The sequence below is a fragment of the Lepisma saccharinum genome, chromosome 1 (genome assembly GCF_977018435.1).
Source record: "Lepisma saccharinum chromosome 1, izLepSacc3.1, whole genome shotgun sequence".
Classification (NCBI taxonomy): Eukaryota; Metazoa; Arthropoda; class Insecta; order Zygentoma; family Lepismatidae; genus Lepisma; species Lepisma saccharinum.
Window position 1 is genome coordinate 8,812,173 of NC_139229.1, and position 19,500 is coordinate 8,831,672.

At 37.8% G+C, this 19,500-nt stretch overlaps 1 protein-coding gene and 1 pseudogene across 2 annotated transcripts in view; both read right to left on the reverse strand.

Moving 5' to 3' along the window:
• The window catches only part of LOC145983802 (brain-specific serine protease 4-like), a 29,056-nt gene extending 12,387 nt beyond the window's left edge, over positions 1-16,669 (reverse strand). For both annotated transcript variants that reach the window (XM_083116903.1, XM_083116867.1), the window contains exons 1-3: positions 16,574-16,669; positions 9,809-9,839; positions 7,996-8,191 (exon numbers count right to left, since the gene is read on the reverse strand). In XM_083116903.1, coding sequence (XP_082973029.1) covers positions 7,996-8,191; positions 9,809-9,839; positions 16,574-16,621 — 275 coding nt within the window. In that variant the 5' untranslated portion in view covers positions 16,622-16,669. The remainder of the gene's footprint in view (positions 1-7,995; positions 8,192-9,808; positions 9,840-16,573) is intronic.
• Positions 16,670-17,766: 1,097 nt separating this feature from the next.
• LOC145983643 (succinate--CoA ligase [ADP-forming] subunit beta, mitochondrial pseudogene) lies at positions 17,767-19,239 on the reverse strand (annotated as a pseudogene).
• Between the last annotated feature and the right edge of the window lie 261 nt (positions 19,240-19,500).

Below are 19,500 nucleotides of genomic sequence, written 5' to 3' on the forward strand. Positions count from 1 at the left end.
ATATTGATATTACATTATTACAACCTTAGACAAGTTGAGTTAATAATGGAACTTACAGATGTTGAGTAAATGGATTTGAAAATAATGGATCCAATTGGCACTATAATGCTTAACGATATCGTCCTGTTATTAAAGGGCAGTTTGGTTCACGATTTGAGCTCAATTCAATGATCTAACTTTATAATGAATGTTAAATATGATGAGCCTAAAACAGAAATTGGCAAAATAATTGTTAGAAATATTTTCATAGTAGAGTGATGATTGCAACGCTATATGGAGTGAGGTTCCTCCAGGTTCGAATCCTGGTTTCATGTATGTATTTAATCATTATCTTTGTTCCAATCATCCATTTTATCAAATCATTATTCAACATCATTGTTCCAAGGATCAGAAGTTGGAGGTAAAATAAGAGAAATACATTATGAAATGGAAATTCAGTTCCTACTATATTTTTAGTTGAATTATATAGTAGACCAGCCAAGAAGCAAAAAAGCTTAAAAAAAATTTATCTGCATGAAATGTTAATAATAGGCATCCATGCAAAATCAGTCAGTCATAGGTCTGAGACAAAAACTAGTCAAGCTTCAAACTCACTGGTATTCGAAGTAAACTATTTAGTACAAACGGCTACTGAAATCTAATCTGATATTGAACCAAATATACGTAGCATAATCAGGACAAATTATGATTTCTATGAAGCTCTGTGTCATCCACAATTAAATTATTGCCCTTGTACTTGCAAGTATGGGAACATTTATCTATACCGGTACTCATTTGGAAATTCTCAGTAAACATACAGACTTGTGTTCGATAGACGGTAAGATTTTAGTCTCATAACTGTTAGGGTGTACTTTTACACTTTAAATATACAGCATCAAGTTATTGGACGAAATGCACTCTCATTATGAGCCTTCCTAAATTATAAAAGGACAAGAAAACAGAAGAGCTTCATACAGTTTACAAAACCGGGTTTCTGGCGTGTTTCTGTAAAGGAAGATAACAGAACTGTGTCCGAAACTTCCAAACTTTCAGGGATCTCACATTACATCTATTCGAATCAAACCTAACTTAGCCTGACCTACTTAATACATATGAATATTTGCGACCTGCTTCAAAAATAAAGAGAGAAAAACTCTTGTAGAAAATAGGTCAGCAAGTACTCGTTTCAACCATGTACAAGGGCAAAGTAAAAAACATTTAAACAAACTACTGATTTGTAATAAACATTCCGATGTTGTACATGTAAATAGCACGAGTTTCGTAGGTTTGGAAATTAACTTACAGTAATGAAAATAGAGCATTTTATGCAATATTGATTTAATGATATCAGATATAATCTCTATTAAGCTACGTATATTTTATGCTATAGTAATGATCTCAAAACGGTAGTTATTAGGATTATGCCTAACGTAAAATATAACATTCTATTCTGATTTTACATTTACAAAGAATTATCAACTTCGTTTGGAAGTTAAAAAAGTCATGCAGTGTCAAGCGATATTCTCACCGATATTACATCAGAAAATATTTCTTCAACATGTAAATAAATTATACTTTTTGCCTATATTTCAAACATTTTGCCTTTGATGGATAATGTTAAGCAACAAGCAATTAAATATTAAGACTTACCTTCGAGCTTGTTAAGCTTTTTAACCTCCTCCGTGGAATATTTGTTCCCTTGTTCTCGTATCTGTAAGGGATTCGATATCCTCTGGTAGCTTGGTTTGATTTTCACTCTTTCAAGAACTTGCATTGATCGATCATATCGTTAGAAAGCACGGAGTGAAATCTCGGCAACAGTGTTGGCTAAAATCTGCACCACGGAGAATATTGCGACGAAACGCCACTTCAAAAGTTTTAATGATAAGCACTACTCTCTGAAGGTACGAAATGTTTTCATTTTTTTCACATAGTATTTCAGATGCTTGCGCGAAGAACATGTGATCTTTGTTTCACCACGAAATCTTCCATACTAGTCATAAAAGAAAGAAAATGCACCGGTATTAACAAAACTACCACTTCAGCGCCATCTGTATGCAGCAGTTTGAACATGACGGAGACCTTATATTTTCTGTTATTTACTTAAATCCCTTCAATCGTAACAAAATTATAAGGTTCACATGTTCTAGTGAATAAAACAATCTTTTATATCGGAAAATTTCTTCCTTACCGAATCTATATTAATTGTACGGTTACCCTTAGAAATTTGGGTCTATGCTTTAGCATGGCTTTAGAACCCCCCTTCGTTACGTTTCTCAAATTCATCAAGTAATATTATTTGGTATGCAGATTTGCTCATAGAAGCTACGATTCTCTTTTTTCTTTCCTTATCTTTCTCTTTCCATCTATCTTTCTGTGAAGCTTCTTTCCACGTTTACATCTTTCTTTTCGCGTTTCTCTTTCTCTCTTCATTCTTATGTTTGCCAATCTCATTACCATTCTCACCTCTTTTCTCATTCTATTTAATTCTTCTTTAGTTTGTCTATATCTATCTTCTCCTTCCCTCTGCAACGTACTCCAGTTGGACACCAGTCGTCAGAAAGTTACTCCGCTACTCCTTTAGTCGGGAACATGAGAATCTGCAAATCATCAGGGCTTGCTGGGTAGAAAAGAAAACACAACACTGTTTTCAAAGTTAAAACGCAGTTTTATAAACGCGTATATTTCATAATCACTTACCAGTACAACACTAGAACATTCACTACTAACGTTGGTATATTCCCTCACATAAAGCGAAAGTCAAAGAACATAATTAATTGTTTACTTTCAACTTATCGGCAAGAAGAAAACTCGAAAAACCAAAATCTATACTTCAATTCTCTCCGTTTCCAAGTTCTTATTATTTTTCACCTTCAATTGTTTTTCAAACTCAGTCTGTCGTCAGGTGAGAAACATTCAGGTTAGTTCACTTCCTCGGCTGAGATTAGAAAGTGACGTCAACACGAACAGATTTTGACGTATTTATAAACATGTATAAAAGTTGCAACTACAACTGTAACAGTCTAAGTATAATTATCTGTGACAACTTGAACATTATTTGAAATAACAAACATTTTAAAAATCTTAACTTCTTATAAATATAAAATCTTAAACTCTCAGGTTCGTTACAATTGCCCCTCGTCCGGGGAAAATTTTTGAAGAAATTGTAAGTTACAAGTTCTGAAAAAATTTTCAATACACAATGAAACTTTAAATACAGAAATTATCTTGACACTAAGTCAACTTCTCCAACCAATGCTTCTCTTCATTCGACAATAACTCAGAAGGAACGTAGTTTGTAGTATCCAAAACAGAATGCAATCCAGGATAGTTAATCAGCCAATAAACAGTGAATTCAGGCAATGATTCATTCCATGATGGTTTAATAGAATAGCAGGCTTCCATATATCTAGTTTCTTCTCCAGAAAGACTTTATAGAAAAAGGTACAGGGTTCGATAAGCAATGAACTCAATCAGTACTTTCCTATAGCACTTCAAACTCAACACTCTTCTTGCTTCTGTGCTTCTAGAATAATGCCTTTAAATTCAACACCAGCAATAAAATAACTCCTGCTTATAGGAATCAATCCAAATATTTACTATATGGACCTTCTCTGAGAGGTCTACGGATTCATACATCCCGATTCTATCCTCATTCTGGACCTTTCGGATGTACCGCACTAAATATATATCTGGAAAATCCTCCTTCATTTGATCAGGAGTTTTAACAAACAACGCATCAACTGCATTCTTCTCAATACTTATTTCTGCCTGGTGCAGTTTTTAGATAAAGCATTCGCTAGAGGAAGTCAGAACCAAAACCTTCTTAAATGGATACTTTGGTGCTAAAATTCATGTCACTAATATCATGTTCTACTTGTCTACCATCTTCTTAAGGCTTCCGGAAAATATACCAGTTTTACATTCGGAACCTTATGCACTTGACTGCCTGAAGATACATTTTTGGTCAACAAAAAGAATTTACATATTATCCTTGTATTTTACGTCCCGTCGAGTTCACTTGCCTAAACGAAGAGGAGGCACTTAAAAAAGGTCGACGTTTGTTTGACTTGATTGAGATCGCTGGTTGTGCAAAAACTCTCTAGTAGTCTCCACTGCTTCTTCTTGCTCGGAGGCAACGTCATGTCTTGGTGAGAAAGAACCACAATTATCGCCTCTACGTCGTGGAGAGTACCGTCGGAGCGGACTACGGCTACGTCGTTCTTCGTAACGCCATCTGCCTGGAGAGCTTTGCCCTTGTTCTGGACGAGGCCTGTACGAGTTCCTCTGTCTTTCGTTCTGATCTCGGTTGAAGCCTCTCCTGCCTGATCCTCTGTTGAATCTTCGAGGTCGTGAGAAATTTCCTCCTCGACTCTCTGAATCCGTCTGGATATTTCGTATCTTAAAACTTTTATTGCCTGCAGCATCTTTATTCTTGGAGTCTTCTTTATTCTTCCAGACATCAGGGTCATCATAAATATCGAAGTCCTTTAAGAAGTGTGTCAATTCATCCACACTTCGTGGAGCGTGCGCCAGACAAAGATTCCGAATGCGGTACGGCAACTGTCCAATGATCAAATTAAGAACTTCGCTCTCATTAAAATTGTCAGCTAGGTTTCTGTACGCTGCGTAGACACTCCAGGCAAAACTTTCTAAGTTGTCGTGGACCAGGCGAGAATACCTTCGGTTCCTCACAGCCGCTAGTTGTCTTTGTTTTGCCTTTTCTGATGCAAATTCATCCTTAAAGCGTGCGCAGAAATCAGCATAATTCACAAAGTTGTCCATATTACCAGCTAACCAATGCTCAGCCTTGCCGGTGAAAACCCGAGGTAATAATTCCAATCTATAGTGCTCAGGCACTTGCATTAAGTCGAAACTGACATTTAATTCACGCAGATATCTTTCGGCAGATTGAGCTTCGATATCGCCTTTAAACTTAGGAATGTTCGCGATATCAGCCATTCTGGGCATCTTAAACTCTGTTCTGCGTCGATGAGAAAAACTGTCATTACTATCCTTTTCTCTAGGCCTCTTGCATCTATCAGAAGTTGTGGTATTACCGGGGAAGAATGGGTTTGGAAGTACAACAGGAGGTTCATAGGCAGTAGCTTCTGGGTTCAGTCCTCGGATTGGATCAGGCACTATATCGGAAGAGGTTTCTCTTCGAATCTGTAAATTATGGATCTTTTCCTGCAGTTCACTGACCCTACTTATAATTGTAACTCTCTGTTCCTGAATTTCTTGGCGAAGAGATACTTCCATCTTTTTAGCCTTCTCATGGAGAAAATTAACCTTTTCTCCAGCTTCCTTTATTTCAACTTTCTGTCCTTGCACTATATTTTCTATGAGTTCTGTTCGTTCACCAAAGGTTTGTAGTGCTACATTAAAAGACTCTACAGAACTCTTTAATTCTTGAACTCTCTGTGGAGGGTCACATTCAGATTCTCTTCCAGACTGGACAATTTCAAGGCAGGTTTCCATATTCTTCTTCAATTGCTCCTGTTCCTTCTCTATCCGTCCTTGCCGAACTGTTAAGAACTCTAGCTGCTCTTCCACAATTTCCTTTACCCTTTCGTCCACCTTTTCAGTGACTTTAATACTAAGCTTTTCTATCTCTCCTCTGACGCTCTCTACCTGTTCAAGTTTATGTTGAGAGAATAGAGCCTGTAACTCTGACCTTAGTTTTATATCTTCCTGTATCCTCATTTCTTCCTGGTTTTCAATCAATGCACGGAAAATATCTAAGTCTTCTTTTCTCTTTCTCTCTTCCTCCTCTTTATCTTTCCTTCTCTTAACTTCTTCCTCTTCTTTTTCCTTCTTTCTCCTTTCCTCTTCCTCCTCTTTCTCTTTCCTTCTCTTTTGTTCTTCCTCTTCTTTTTCCTTCTTTCTCCTTTCCTCTTCTTCCTCTTTCTCTTTCCTTCTCTTTTCTTCTTCCTCCTCTTTCTCTTTCCTTCTCTTTTCTTCTTCCTCCTCTTTCTCTTTCCTTCTCTTTTCTTCTATAGACTCAACTATGAGCTTAAACTCCATCATCTCCTTCTTTCGAACTTTCTCTATCTGAGCCATCTCTTTCTTACGCTGTTTCTCCTCCTCTATCCTTTCCTTCTGTCTACGCTCCTCATCCTTCTGTCTACGCTCCTCATCCTTCTGTCTACGGTCTTCATCCTCCTTTTCTTTCTGGTTTCGCTCTGCTTTATCTTTCATCAACCAATCAAGTAGCCAGTGATCTGATGAGGGTTTGGTAGGAACGTTCGGTTCTGGTTCTGTTTCTGGTGATGACAAGCATGATTTGCATCGCATCTCTTTATTTGATGCCAACGTTACTTCCTGCCCATCACAACTACTATGAAACCTCTGCAAACATTGGCAACACTGGAAGAATTCCCTGTCATTGGTGAGATCATTACAGCATCCAAACTTGGTTTCTGCATCCATTGTCGTTCTTCCTCTGCTTCGCAGATTCATTCCTGTCGCGTCTTTCTCCATTCTACTACACCGTCTATGGCTCTTACCAGTTAATACCTTCACTTCACTATCACACTTTTACCTTCGTGAATTCCAAGGACTTTCAATATCACCTTCGTGAATTCTATGGGCGAACACTTTCAGTATGCACTAAATCGGGTATCACGTTTTAATTGCTAAATTAACTTTGCACTCAAGCCCCCAAGATTGTACCAAAATAACTATGCACTCGAGCCCCGCGTTGGTGTGCCAAAATAACTATGCAACGTACTCCAGTTGCACACCAGTCGTCAGAAAGTTACTCCGCTACTCCTTTAGTCGGGAACATGAGAATCTGCAAATCATCAGGGCTTGCTGGGTAGAAAAGAAAACACAACACTGTTTTCAAAGTTAAAACGCAGTTTTATAAACGCGTATATTTCATAATCACTTACCAGTACAACACTAGAACATTCACTACTAACGTTGGTATATTCCCTCACATAAAGCGAAAGTCAAAGAACATAATTAATTGTTTACTTTCAACTTATCGGCAAGAAGAAAACTCGAAAAACCAAAATCTATACTTCAATTCTCTCCGTTTCCAAGTTCTTATTATTTTTCACCTTCAATTGTTTTTCAAACTCAGTCTGTCGTCAGGTGAGAAACATTCAGGTTAGTTCACTTCCTCGGCTGAGATTAGAAAGTGACGTCAACACGAACAGATTTTGACGTATTTATAAACATGTATAAAAGTTGCAACTACAACTGTAACAGTCTAAGTATAATTATCTGTGACAACTTGAACATTATTTGAAATAACAAACATTTTAAAAATCTTAACTTCTTATAAATATAAAATCTTAAACTCTCAGGTTCGTTACACCTCTTTCTTTGTTCCTATCCGTCCGTCTCTCTCCCTTACTGTTTCTCTTTCTTTTTCTTCCTCCTTCTGTTTGTCTATCTCCATCTGCTTCTCTTTCTTTGTTTCTGCTTCCCTCTCTTTCTTTTCCTATTTCTCTGTTCCACTTTTTCCCTATCTTCCTTTCTCACTTTCTCGGTTTCCCTTCGTTTCTCTACTTCTCTATCTTTTCTCTTTATTTCTGTTTCCCTATTATTTTTATCACTTTATCACTTTATCCCTCTTCAGTAAAATTCTTTCTCTACTATATTCATATTTCTTCCTGTATTCTTAAAATTTCTCATGTAGCCTATTTGGGTGGACAGATCGAAGACTACTTCAGGATGGGCCAGGCCCCCTCCTTACCTTTCCAACTGCGCCCTCATAAAAAGCCCTTGCAAACTTTCTGGGCACGCCACTACCCTTAAGGACAAAACATTTTCATTACATCCCCCTTTAGAAAATGCTTGCATGAAACGTTAATTGCATAAAATTATTAAAATTATAAGTTTCCTTATTTAGAACACCGAACCTTCCACGTGCTGTCATATAATCTTGCTCATCGAGTATCCAAGACTCGTTAACCTGTAGAAATTTGTTTTAAGCATAAATTTAAAGAATTAACGGTAATTCTACTAATTAAATTATAACATTTAATAAGCAATCACACATACTTGGTAACACACTGTCCCGATGTAATTACATGCTTGTTTGTTATTAGAGAACCGATGCAAACAAACTCATCGTCGTGTAATATTAGCGCCAACCATGGAATGTTAGTTCCCTCTTGTTGTTCCTTGTCCATCTCACTTTTGAAGTATTTGGTTCCGTTTATATTCACGTCAGGGTCTACGGACCCCTTACCGCACTCTGCAAGGAGAATATATAATACAAATACATCAGTTTTAAAGCAATTATACACACAGAACCCAAAACGTGTAAATTAGAAGATAACAAAATTACACGTCTATCGTTCAATTGATGTATTAAAAGTGAAATTTTGTTATCTTTGAAATGATCTTGTTTTTGATCTTCCCAATTGATCCATTTTTAGCGCATCACACAAACATCAACTGATTAAAGTGTCCTTTCATGCATTTTTGTGTGTATTTTCACACACATAAAAGTGCATCATTTGCAATTTATGCATGTCATTGTGTTATTGGAGTCAACATAAATATATATATGTCATTTGACACGTTTTGGGTTCTGTTGGTAAAAATATTATAATATGTCCTGCCAAGGTGTTAATTAAAGAGGGAGATACTGGGGATTAGACCCAAATATTTCTGGCGAGAAGCTAAATTTCTATTGGGGTCAAATTTAAGCCTCGCTTGGAAGATTAAAGTCAACCCAAAATTATATATTTCACGTATATAATTTCCTTTCAGTAAAAATAGTAGATGTTAATTTTCGAAAGGGTGTTGCAGAAATATGATAACTTCAAATTGAAGCAATATTTTTTTTAGGGGACAACACTATTGTAGGGGAGATTTTGCCTCGTCCCTCCCCTGGAAAAAAAATACCTTACTTGCCCCTCCCTGGAAAAAATCCTGCGGAGGTCCATGCTCTTACTGCTGCCTTTAAGGATGAGTAATATACTAATTAACAGGCAACTGATTTATATCAACCAAAGAGTGTTAGATATGTAAATTGATATTTAGTTATTTTAATCAAAATAAAAAATATCAATTTTCATTAATCAAGGTTAATCGGGACTGGACCTACAGTTTAAAGTGGAATCCGAACCACTATACCGCGTTTGTTACAACCTGTAACGTTTCCCGCGCTCGACAGTACCTGCGCCAATCAGAAACGAGGAAAAAGTCGTCTTCTGGGCAGCGAGGAGCGAATGGAAGCCTGAAGAGAGGCGCTGTTGCCACGTTGCGGTCTAAATCCCACGTGTTTAGTTTGCGTCTGCAAGAAGCTTGTTTTATAAGCGTTGTGCTGATTAGGATGGGGTTGGATTTGTGAATTTCCGTGTATATTATGCGCAATCTGACCTCGGCTTCCCACAACGCGGGGTTCATTCTGTCTACAGCGGCAACGCCGCGAGGTTTCTGTCAGAAATGCCAACGATCGGCAAGTCCCTCCACCGGGGATCGAACTCGGGACACCTTCTTTACAAGGCAACGACGTTACTACTACGCCATCGGTTCGGATATACTTTGAATGAATATTCGGACAGGGAAAACATACAGTCTTCTGATAATAATTTAGGACCTCCCCGATGGCGCAGTGGTAGCGCCGTCACCTTGTAATCAAGGGTTCCCGAGTTCGATACCCGGTGGAGGCACATAGTGGTTCGGATCCCACTTTAAACTGTAGGTTCAGTAGACTTAAAACACCAACTCAATCAATCAATCAATGTTTGTGGTTGTAATTTAACTATTTACACAATGTTAGTTATGAACAACAGAGTACTTTCCGTTTAAGATAAATATCGCTATGATAAAAGTAAATAAATGAAATTATTAAAGTTCTTACCGCATGCCACATACTGCTGTCCTTCGCAGAACTGCTGGAACGAACGAAAAATAAATTAACTGCAAACTATTTTTTAACAATTTTACACCATGTTGTCTCTGAAACTATGCTATCTATTCCAAGACTACGCTACATAGAGTCTCATCGAAGCACTGTACTTCTCCATACCTAAAACCTGCCTGTATTGACCAGATCATTCAATGATCATTGACTGTCGAACAGGAAATGAGGTTTACTTTGATGACGTGAAGGACTTCGTTAAAGGGGAGGGCGGGGTCCCATGGAACTTCCACGTTGCGCGGAAATTTTTCCTATCATTGTTAGAGGAAATTTTACTTTGATATTTTTTTAAATCTAAATTATTAGAAAACTCGCGGTTTATTGTTTTTCCTCTCTTCAAACCACTTTTGATTGTAGTAAGTGCTTTTTTTTTTTACTTTAAGGCTGTCCTAAATGACATTTTGTGGCACCATTTCGATAACAGATAGCAGCACCGTTGCCGTGGCAACGGAGTGCCATGTTGCCAGTTCTCCCGCGTAAATCCAAGGTATATACATACAGGTTGGTAATTAGGACACTCGTTGATGCGAGATGACGTCACACTGGTTAGTGGCTGGTTAGTGGGTTGAAGAAAAATAAGTAGAAATGGGTCAACGTAATTGATTATCATGAGATTTTAGTTATATATTCTTATTAGAGAAAAATCCACTGTATCATCAATGGAAGTTAGTAATATCACTACAAATGATTAATGTAGTTCTTTCATTCTTTTCTTACGTTAGTTTTGAAGTGCCATTTGAACTGCTTCTTCTGAAGCAGCATCGCGTCCCGAATCAATAATAAAATAACTACGCACTAAAAAGTTTGCCTATTTTCTCAGTAACCAAGTAGAACCAAATTACACTTTTCATGTAATGTATGACGCATAGAGAGAGAGACAATTGCTATAAAATATAAGCGACTGGAAGAAAGCAAAAATTGACGTAGCCTATGTGAATCAATTTGTCAGATAAGACCGAAACAGTGCTTACTAGCTAATAACATTAAAATTCCGGTAAGAGACATATTTCCATTCGCAAAGCAGTAGGTATGTTCGCTCAACTTATGTCTTTAATTTGCCATTTTGGCAGACTATTGCATGTATGTCAGTGATGATCCAACATAACATATTGAAGCAAAGAACTTTCTGTACATGCTTGACCGGATGGTGTTGTATGAAGAAATCCAGCTGATATATGGTTTAATTTAATATAAATGTCGTATCTATTGCTTACCGAAGTTACAAATTTACTCAGTGACGTCAAAGGCATCATGGCATGCACTACTAGGTGAAGCTACCTCTCCAGTAAAACTTTCAGACAATCACAGGTAGATAAAAACTCGATCTACATATCTTTGTTGTGCGTTAATTCTTGAAAATTGTTCATTCTTGGTTTTGGACTTGTAACCACTGTGCTTTTTTAAAAAAATATTACCAACGTTTCAGAGGCTGAATCTGCCTGCGAAACGTTGGTATTTTTTTAAAAAAAATAAACACAGTGGTTAAAAGTCCAAAACCAAGAATGAATAAATCACCACTGATTAGCTACAAAGAAGAATTGAAAATTGTTGTTCTATACATTTCTAATATATATTTGGAGGGCGTGAGGGTTCCTTCTTCCTCTATTCTACCAGATATATTTTAATTGTATTTAATATATTTATAAGCAAAATGGTACCGGGTATCGAACCCGGGTCCCCTTGATTACACCGCGATGACGTTACCACTACGTCATCGAGGAGGCTGTCATTAATTGAAATAAAAACGTCAATAGCAGAGGATAACATCTTATTCATATCAAAAGACTTCCATATTTTAAAACAACACAGGAAGCAGAATAAGAAACAATGAAAATAGTGATGGACAATTTGCTACTATTATCTTTGCCGTTGGCTGTACGTACGCACCAGTCTGAGCGATTCTGCCATTTTGAAAATGCAACCTGAAAGTAGTGTTCTATGAAGGCGTCCAACAATGCCTACGTTTCTACTTGGATCATCTCAATCGTGGAAAACCGACGGCCTTTCAACGTGATTTTAGTCGGGGGAACAGAAAAGAGTCAGAGCGTCAAGTCAGGCGAGTAGAGTGGGTGTTAATATTATTAATGTTAATTTTGGCCAGTTAGCCTTGGCGACGGGTGTCAAGCGGTGACGGAGGCGACAGACAAGTCGAATGAGCAGTTGCTAAGCTCGATCCCGCAGAGAGTAATTCTCCAAGTCCCGGGTTGTGCTATGTGGCCTCTTAGTTTCTGACGGACTGGACCTGGTGAAGCTATTCGATGATCAAATGCCGCCTCGTGGTAACACTGGTCGACATTCTCGGTGCATCTAGGCGAGTCTTGTTGAATCTCCTTGTAAATCTCCCCTCGATATCTCATTTCCAACAGCTACTGGCACTGGCGTACGCAGAGGGGGGCTGATAGGACTCCAGCCCGCTCCGAAATTTTAAGAAAATCAAAATTTTCAAACAAAAGCAGCAAAGAACTCGGGGAAAGAAGAAAGTGAAAAATGTAAAAACCCCTAAATTGGAAAGTTCTAAAAATACGAAATATCTTGTCGTTCATTCCGTCTCCCTAGAAAGCAAGTATGTACTTTACAATTCAAGCCCCTCCCGAAAGGAAATCCTCCGTACGCCAGTGACTACTGGTGTAGTAAAGGCACAAGATTAAGATGGGCAGGGAATGTAATTCCAATGAGTGATAGGCCTCCTCGATGGTGCAATGGTATCGTCGTCACCTTGTAATCAAGGGGTGCCGGGTTTGATACTCGGTGGAGGCACGTAGTGGGTGGTTAGGATCCCACTTTAAACTGTAGGTCCATTCCCGATTAGCCTTTTTGTGGCTTAAGTGGAATTAAAACTACAATTCAATCAATCAGTCGAATGAGTGATAGTGGCCTTTGATGATGGATACCCAAGTGGTCAGAGGAAGCAAGGAAAACCTAAATTAAGATGGGTGGATGGAGTAAATAAGGATGTGTGGAAGCTTCAGTGCACAAATTGGAAACTTGTGGCATAGAGTACAGATAGATGGAGACTAGAGATGAACGATATCGGAAATTTGATATCGCGAAATATCGTCAAGAAAATATCATCAGATATGATACTACGATACGATATTTTTTCCGTATCGTGATGTCTGCGATATATCGTCTTTGCAATATATATCGCCAAATATCGTGACGATATATCGCCAACATGATACAGTATGTAACATTGTTATTCGTACACATAGAATTTCCGAGGGAAAAATGTCATATCTACTAGTAAATATAATCATTTTCATATGTACCTGGAAATTAATGTTAATGAAGGTTTCAACAACAAATGTCAATAAAAATGTATGTTCAAAGTGTATAAACAGAGCATATAATTTGTGTGAAAAGAGAAAAACACGCTGTTTCATGCAACATTGTTATTCGTACAGGCAAGAGTTTCAATCTTCCTCGCATACAGCGCCACCGCTATTCGGGCGATTTCGTGCAGTTTGCAACTTCGTAACAAGTTTGAACATGCAGGCCCGCTCCCCGTCAAGCGGAATGCTGGCGTAGGTATCGTTGTAGGCCTATCGTCTATCTATCAGCGTGTTCGAAATGTGCAAGGTGAAGGAACTTAGTTCCGATCTGAAGGATGTTATTATAAATTTGGCCCTTAGAGAAGTGATTTATCCACACACCCCTAACACCCCCAAGCAGAAAAGTGGAACTCCCCCCAAGGTAGGGGGTGTAAATATGGATTTCTAATTCTACTATTTGTAGTTAGCTCTACAAGAAGCGTAGTCCAATCAATCAACTAAAACCAAAGTGTCAAGGAAGGAGGGTGGAATGTGCAGCATGGCCATTTCCTGGAAACACTAGCTCCCTTGACAAAGCATCGGTCAGCTCTAGGGAAGAGACATTGCCATCTGGGAAGTGTCAAACTGACCTCTCGCCCTCTTTGCAAGGTGCACATACCGCACACAGTGTTGACAGTTCAGCGCTTGAATACATTTCTTAAATACGTTAGAGACTTGTATATTCAACCCCTGAGTCAATGAAATTTATATTTTGTTGCATTTTCCTTTCGATTCTTTCATGTGAAAATTGAAAGATACAAGTTTAACTCAGTGTAGCATCTCAGTTCGTATGTTGTCGTTCTGCTTAGTGTAACAATGTCTGAAACTTTACTGCAAAACTGGCTGAACAAAGTAGAGAAAATGAAACCAGACAGAAAGAAACCGAAAGTGGTGAGTAGAAAATCGGTGACACTATATGTAGGTATAATTTCTTCCAACGGATATTCATAAAGTACCAATATAAAATTTACTGACTGAGTATTCAATATAAAACGGCAAATATTTCATGAAGACCCTAAGTGATTCATTCACGTCTATAGTTGATGTATGTGACCATTTTTGTGGTTCTAAGAGTTCTTACCTTTGTAAAAAAAAAAATATATATTAGAAAGAGAGTTGTAAAAGGGGGGTGGCCGCGTGAGGTGGTTGCCTGGGTGCTAAGGACAATTGGGGTGCCGAACAAGCAATTCAGATAAAAATAGAAAAGCGTTAACGTCGTAACTACTGGCACCCTATTAAATTAAAGTTATTGTCAATTTGCAAAGATATAGATTTAGTAAAAATTGTCTTCCTCTTTTTATCTAGTTGGTTCCCTGACATAATGAGATATTTAATTTTACCCAACTTTTCAGAAGAAGCGAAGGAAGTATAAGGAATTAAACATAAAAAGAAATATAATTTACATTAAGTCCCAAATTTATATCTGACCATAGGCGCACCAGTGAGGGCAGGACGGCACTTGCCACTGCCTGCTGGAAAACGTGGAGAGAGAAATTTTGTTTGGTTCATTGTGCTCTTTGTGCTGGAAAGTGAAAGAAATACTATTCAATTTTCAAATAATTGAAAATAAAGCATTACCTCAATTTAGAAGTAAAAATTCCTTGCCTTCCCTTGGCAGTTAACATGCCATGCGTTTATTTGCACATGTTATTTACTTTTCTTTTAAGGCAAAGAGACACATGACTCCTAATTCCCTAGAGTCCCTTGTCAGTATTTCAAAGATACAATCTCAACAGCGCCAAGTGAATTTTCCAAAGTTTTGTAAGAGTATAAGACTTCAATGTGAATTTCCTTGGCCGATTTCGTTCAAAAGCAACATCAGATATCTTGTCAAACGTGCATCCCAATTTCCCACTATATTTTAGTCTTCATGGCTATGATCTAAATATAAAAAGTAAAGTAAAGTGTTCCCCTGTGCTTAGCACCACGCCATGAAGGCGTATAGGGGTAACGCCCCACACTTTCTTGATCCGGTCGTGAGTGGGGGTGATGTGATCAGCATCACGCCCCTGACCGCCTTTACCCCCCAGGTTTCCCCAGGTACCCATGTTATTCGATGCTGGGTGGGCGCCGGGGCCGCTTCCAACGTTAGAAAAGTCCCGGATTTGAACCGGCCGGGGATCGAACCCGGGACCTTTAGCATGGTAGTCAGACGCGTTACCGACTGAGCCACCGCGGCATATATAGAGTTTCATTACTTTATTTCAGTTTTTTTGAATCATTGTTTAAACAGAGGATTTGAAAACACCAGCAGAATTTGGAACTCACTCGCTACATAGAACTATTAAAATTATATATATATATATGCATATTAGCCATATTTTCTAACTGAAGCTAGAACAGGAAGGGGCAGGGGTCATGTGCTGAGGTAAAGAGGACGCCGAACGAGCAAAGCAAGATTGTAAAGAGTAAACATCGTGGGATTCTGTCGCTATGTTTAATTAATAATATGCATATAATCAGTTTGCAAAGAACATTTTCTTTGTCGCTTCACTCGCAGTATAGTCATTTATTCAATAGTCATATTATATCTCTAGTTATTACTATTACTTCAGACAAGCAAGCGCGCACGCACCCATGCACTGATATCTCATCGATGGATTGGGCACCCCCCCAAGATGAACTCGAGTTAACATGAATTGGCTAATATGGAATGTGCCCAAACTACTACAAACAGCAGCTCAAAGTCCAGACTGAAATCCCATTAAGCATATATGGGCAATTTTGAAGAGGCGAGTCCAAACAAGAGTTGAAAGCTCTTGTGCAAGCCGAGTGGAATAAAATAAGCTCTGAAACATGTCGGAAACTGGTTAATTCTATGAAGAACAGGTGTCAAGCAGTAATTAAAGCCAAAGGATACGCATCAAGGTATTAAATTTGCTCTGAAGATACTTTTCTTTTATATTATTAAGTGTACGAATAGAAAAGTTGTACAAAAAATGTCATGTCTCTCTTTGAGTTTCATTTAATTTATTATTGTCATTGATTATACAGAATTTGGGTAAGATTTTATGTTCCTAGTGATATTAGTTATTGAATTGTAAAGAAACAATTTCAAAAGAGTGCATTTCCTTTCAGATATTAAAGCATTTTCTTTGAAAATCCGTGTGTACGAATAAGAATGTTACATACTGCATATATCACCAAATATCGTGACGATATATCGTCTAGTTGATATCGCCTGGACGATATATCGCCGAACATTAATGGAGACAAATCACGGAGGAGGCCAAAGTTGATCTGTGCATAGTAGTGCCATAAAAAGAAGAGGAACTTTTTAATATCTTGCATTATTGTTATTATTATTATTATTATTATTATGTGAACTACCACGTTTATGTTTCTGTCTTCCAGTTTGCAGAACTATTAAATGAATTAACGGAAATAAACTAACCTCTAGAAATAGCGTTGTCAAAAGAAAAGGAACAATGCCGAATAGCATCCTCTCCACGCTGATTATTCGATTTCATACTGCCAAGTGATAGACGCGACAATACCAACCACTATGCGAGAGTTGGACTTTATTCAACATTAACGTGTTTTGCGAGCAACATACGTAGTGTTCATAACAGTCATTGTTCCTCGTTCGTTGATGTATTAAGTCGAAAGAAAAGCTTACAATCGCCTGTGATATCACAACTAGAAAGTTATTCTGAAAGTTATGAGGCTCGAATTCTTTACTCTCAAAGATCACTGCGCCTAATCTTGTAATAATACACTTACTATAAATACAAGAGAATTTACGTTTCACACATATTTTATTTGGGAACTAATTTCTCTGCTTCTCAAGTATTACCAATTGCGATGAAAGTACGAATGGAGTACAATAATTGCGAATATTGGAGCATGCTGACGTTACAATACGCAATACAATGGTTTTGACATGGAATTACTTGCACATATTTTTAGTAATAAAATATATGAAGATGAACAGTTGATTTGACTTGTCTCTTTTGAATAGGTGGACTTAATCTAATTACTAGGAAGTTCTGTATTGTCAACTGACAAGATTATGACTTCCACAACATAGATAAAGCCAAACCAACCAAGAATTGCAATATTCTTATTATGTACAATAAAACCAGCAACAATATAAATGAAAACAGGAAACCCTGTTTTGTAACAAACTTACAAGTCTCTGTGACATGCCTTATTTGTAGCTTGCATATTTTTCCATATTTTCGCTCATTCAGCGTTGGTTCTAATTTTGAAAATCTGAAGTATTGAGGCGGGTATAATCCTAATAAAAAAATGCTTGTTTTCACATTTTCCCACGACTGTAACACATGTAGCTTGGATTTTTGTATCGGATATTGTGGAAATGGTATTTGCAATAAGATCAGTTACAATAATTTTGTTTTCAAATTGTATTTATCAAAAAAACACAATAATGGCACAAATTCCTGGCATTTTTTTGTTTGTGTTACAATCTTTCAGAAGAATATTCACAATTCGAACAATGCAAGAATTTAATTCATAGTATGTTTACTCAGGCAACTGGATTGTAAATTCTGAAATATAAGCTTTATAAATGTACAAAGTTTAAAACGCGGATTTCTTTTAAAATATGGTTCATAATCCAAGGATACAGATCGACCAATTGAATTCTATAATCCAAATTAATAATGTAACAGTTTGTGCTATTTTCAATGATATTTTACTTGCGAATCTCAAATTTAACATCCACATTCGCCGATCTAGCAAGCTGCACTATTTTGGCCAACTTCACTACCTTCATAGCTGCTTTCTCCAAATCATCAGCTGATAAAATCTTCATGCCTGAACCTGCGATCATTTTGTTTGCAGCATCAACATTTGTACCCTGTAATCTTACTACAATAGGTGTATCTAACTTCAGCTCTTTCGTTGCGGCGATAATACCTTCAGCTATTATATCGCATCTCATAATTCCACCAAATATGTTCACCATAATAGCATCTACCTTTGTGTCCGATGTGATGATCTTGAATGCTTCTTTCACCTGCTCGGCCGTTGCACCGCCTCCAACATCTAGGAAATTAGCTGGTTCAGCACCATGCAGTTTGATGATATCCATTGTTGCCATAGCCAGACCAGCACCATTCACCAGACAGCCAATGTTTCCATCCAGGGAAATAAAATTTAGATCTGCTTTTGAGGCCGCTACTTCCTTTTCATCCTCTTGGGAAAAGTCTCTAAAGCCGAAGAGCTCTTTCTGTCTAAACTCAGCACTATCATCAAATCTAAACTTGGCATCTAAACAGTAGCAATTCCCAGATATGTCCTCCGCAAAAGGATTGACTTCTATAAGAAGTGCATCTTTGGTGATGAAGAGATCATATAGCTTCATTATTATATCTGCTATTTCGTCCTTTCTGCACTCCAAACCTATCTTGCATGCTATTTCCTCTGCATCTTCTAGACACAGGCCGTCCATGATGTCGACAGGCGTCGTGATGATTGCATCAGGGTTTTCGGCAGCAACATCTTCAATATTGACCCCTCCCTCCGAAGAAGCTATAACCACTGGGCCACCAAAAGCTCTTTCCATCATCACAGCCATATAGTACTCTTTTCTGGGATACTTGCGCTCGGTGACCAGGACTGAATTGCATATCCTACCCGCTGCTCCAGTTTGTTTGGTAATCAAGTAGTCGCCAATCATTCTTGCTGCTATTTCTTGAGCTTCTTCCGGCGTTTCTACCATTCTGACACCGCTCTTCAGACCACCCTTGAAATGTCCTTTACCTCGTCCCCCTGCTAATACTTGTGCTTTGAGAACTATGTCAATGGTGTCTAGCTTCTTGGCGATTTCTGCTGCTTCCTCTTTCGTTTTGGCGAGACCGAACGGTGGAACTGGGATGCCTGCTCCTTTCAGAAGTGTGTAACTGACATGCTCTTGAACATTTAGGTTCCTTTGAGGTTGTTTTTGAACTAGTGTCGTTGCATCTCCAAGAATCTTCAAACATCTTCTGCGAGCCAAAGCTTCCACAAAAAGAATACTCCTACAAAGTAAAGCTGCCATTTTTATCTTTGTTTATACCTTCCTTCTCACAAAAAATATCGACAACTTCTTTTCAACAAAACAGGAAACTAAAAAGTTCTATGATTCAAAAACGGGTAAAGCTACATGCTGTAGAAGCGCGTTCATTGGACACCACAAGTACGTAATTCTCAGTCCACATTATCAATAACAAAATGAACGATTTATTATTAATGAAGAAGCATCCTTTTTTATGTAGTATATCTAAACTATTAACGTCACGATAGTTCAAGATTAATAGTCTTAATTAAGCTCCACTCTACAAACATTTTGGTGAAGTTTTGCTTCTATGCGTTTGT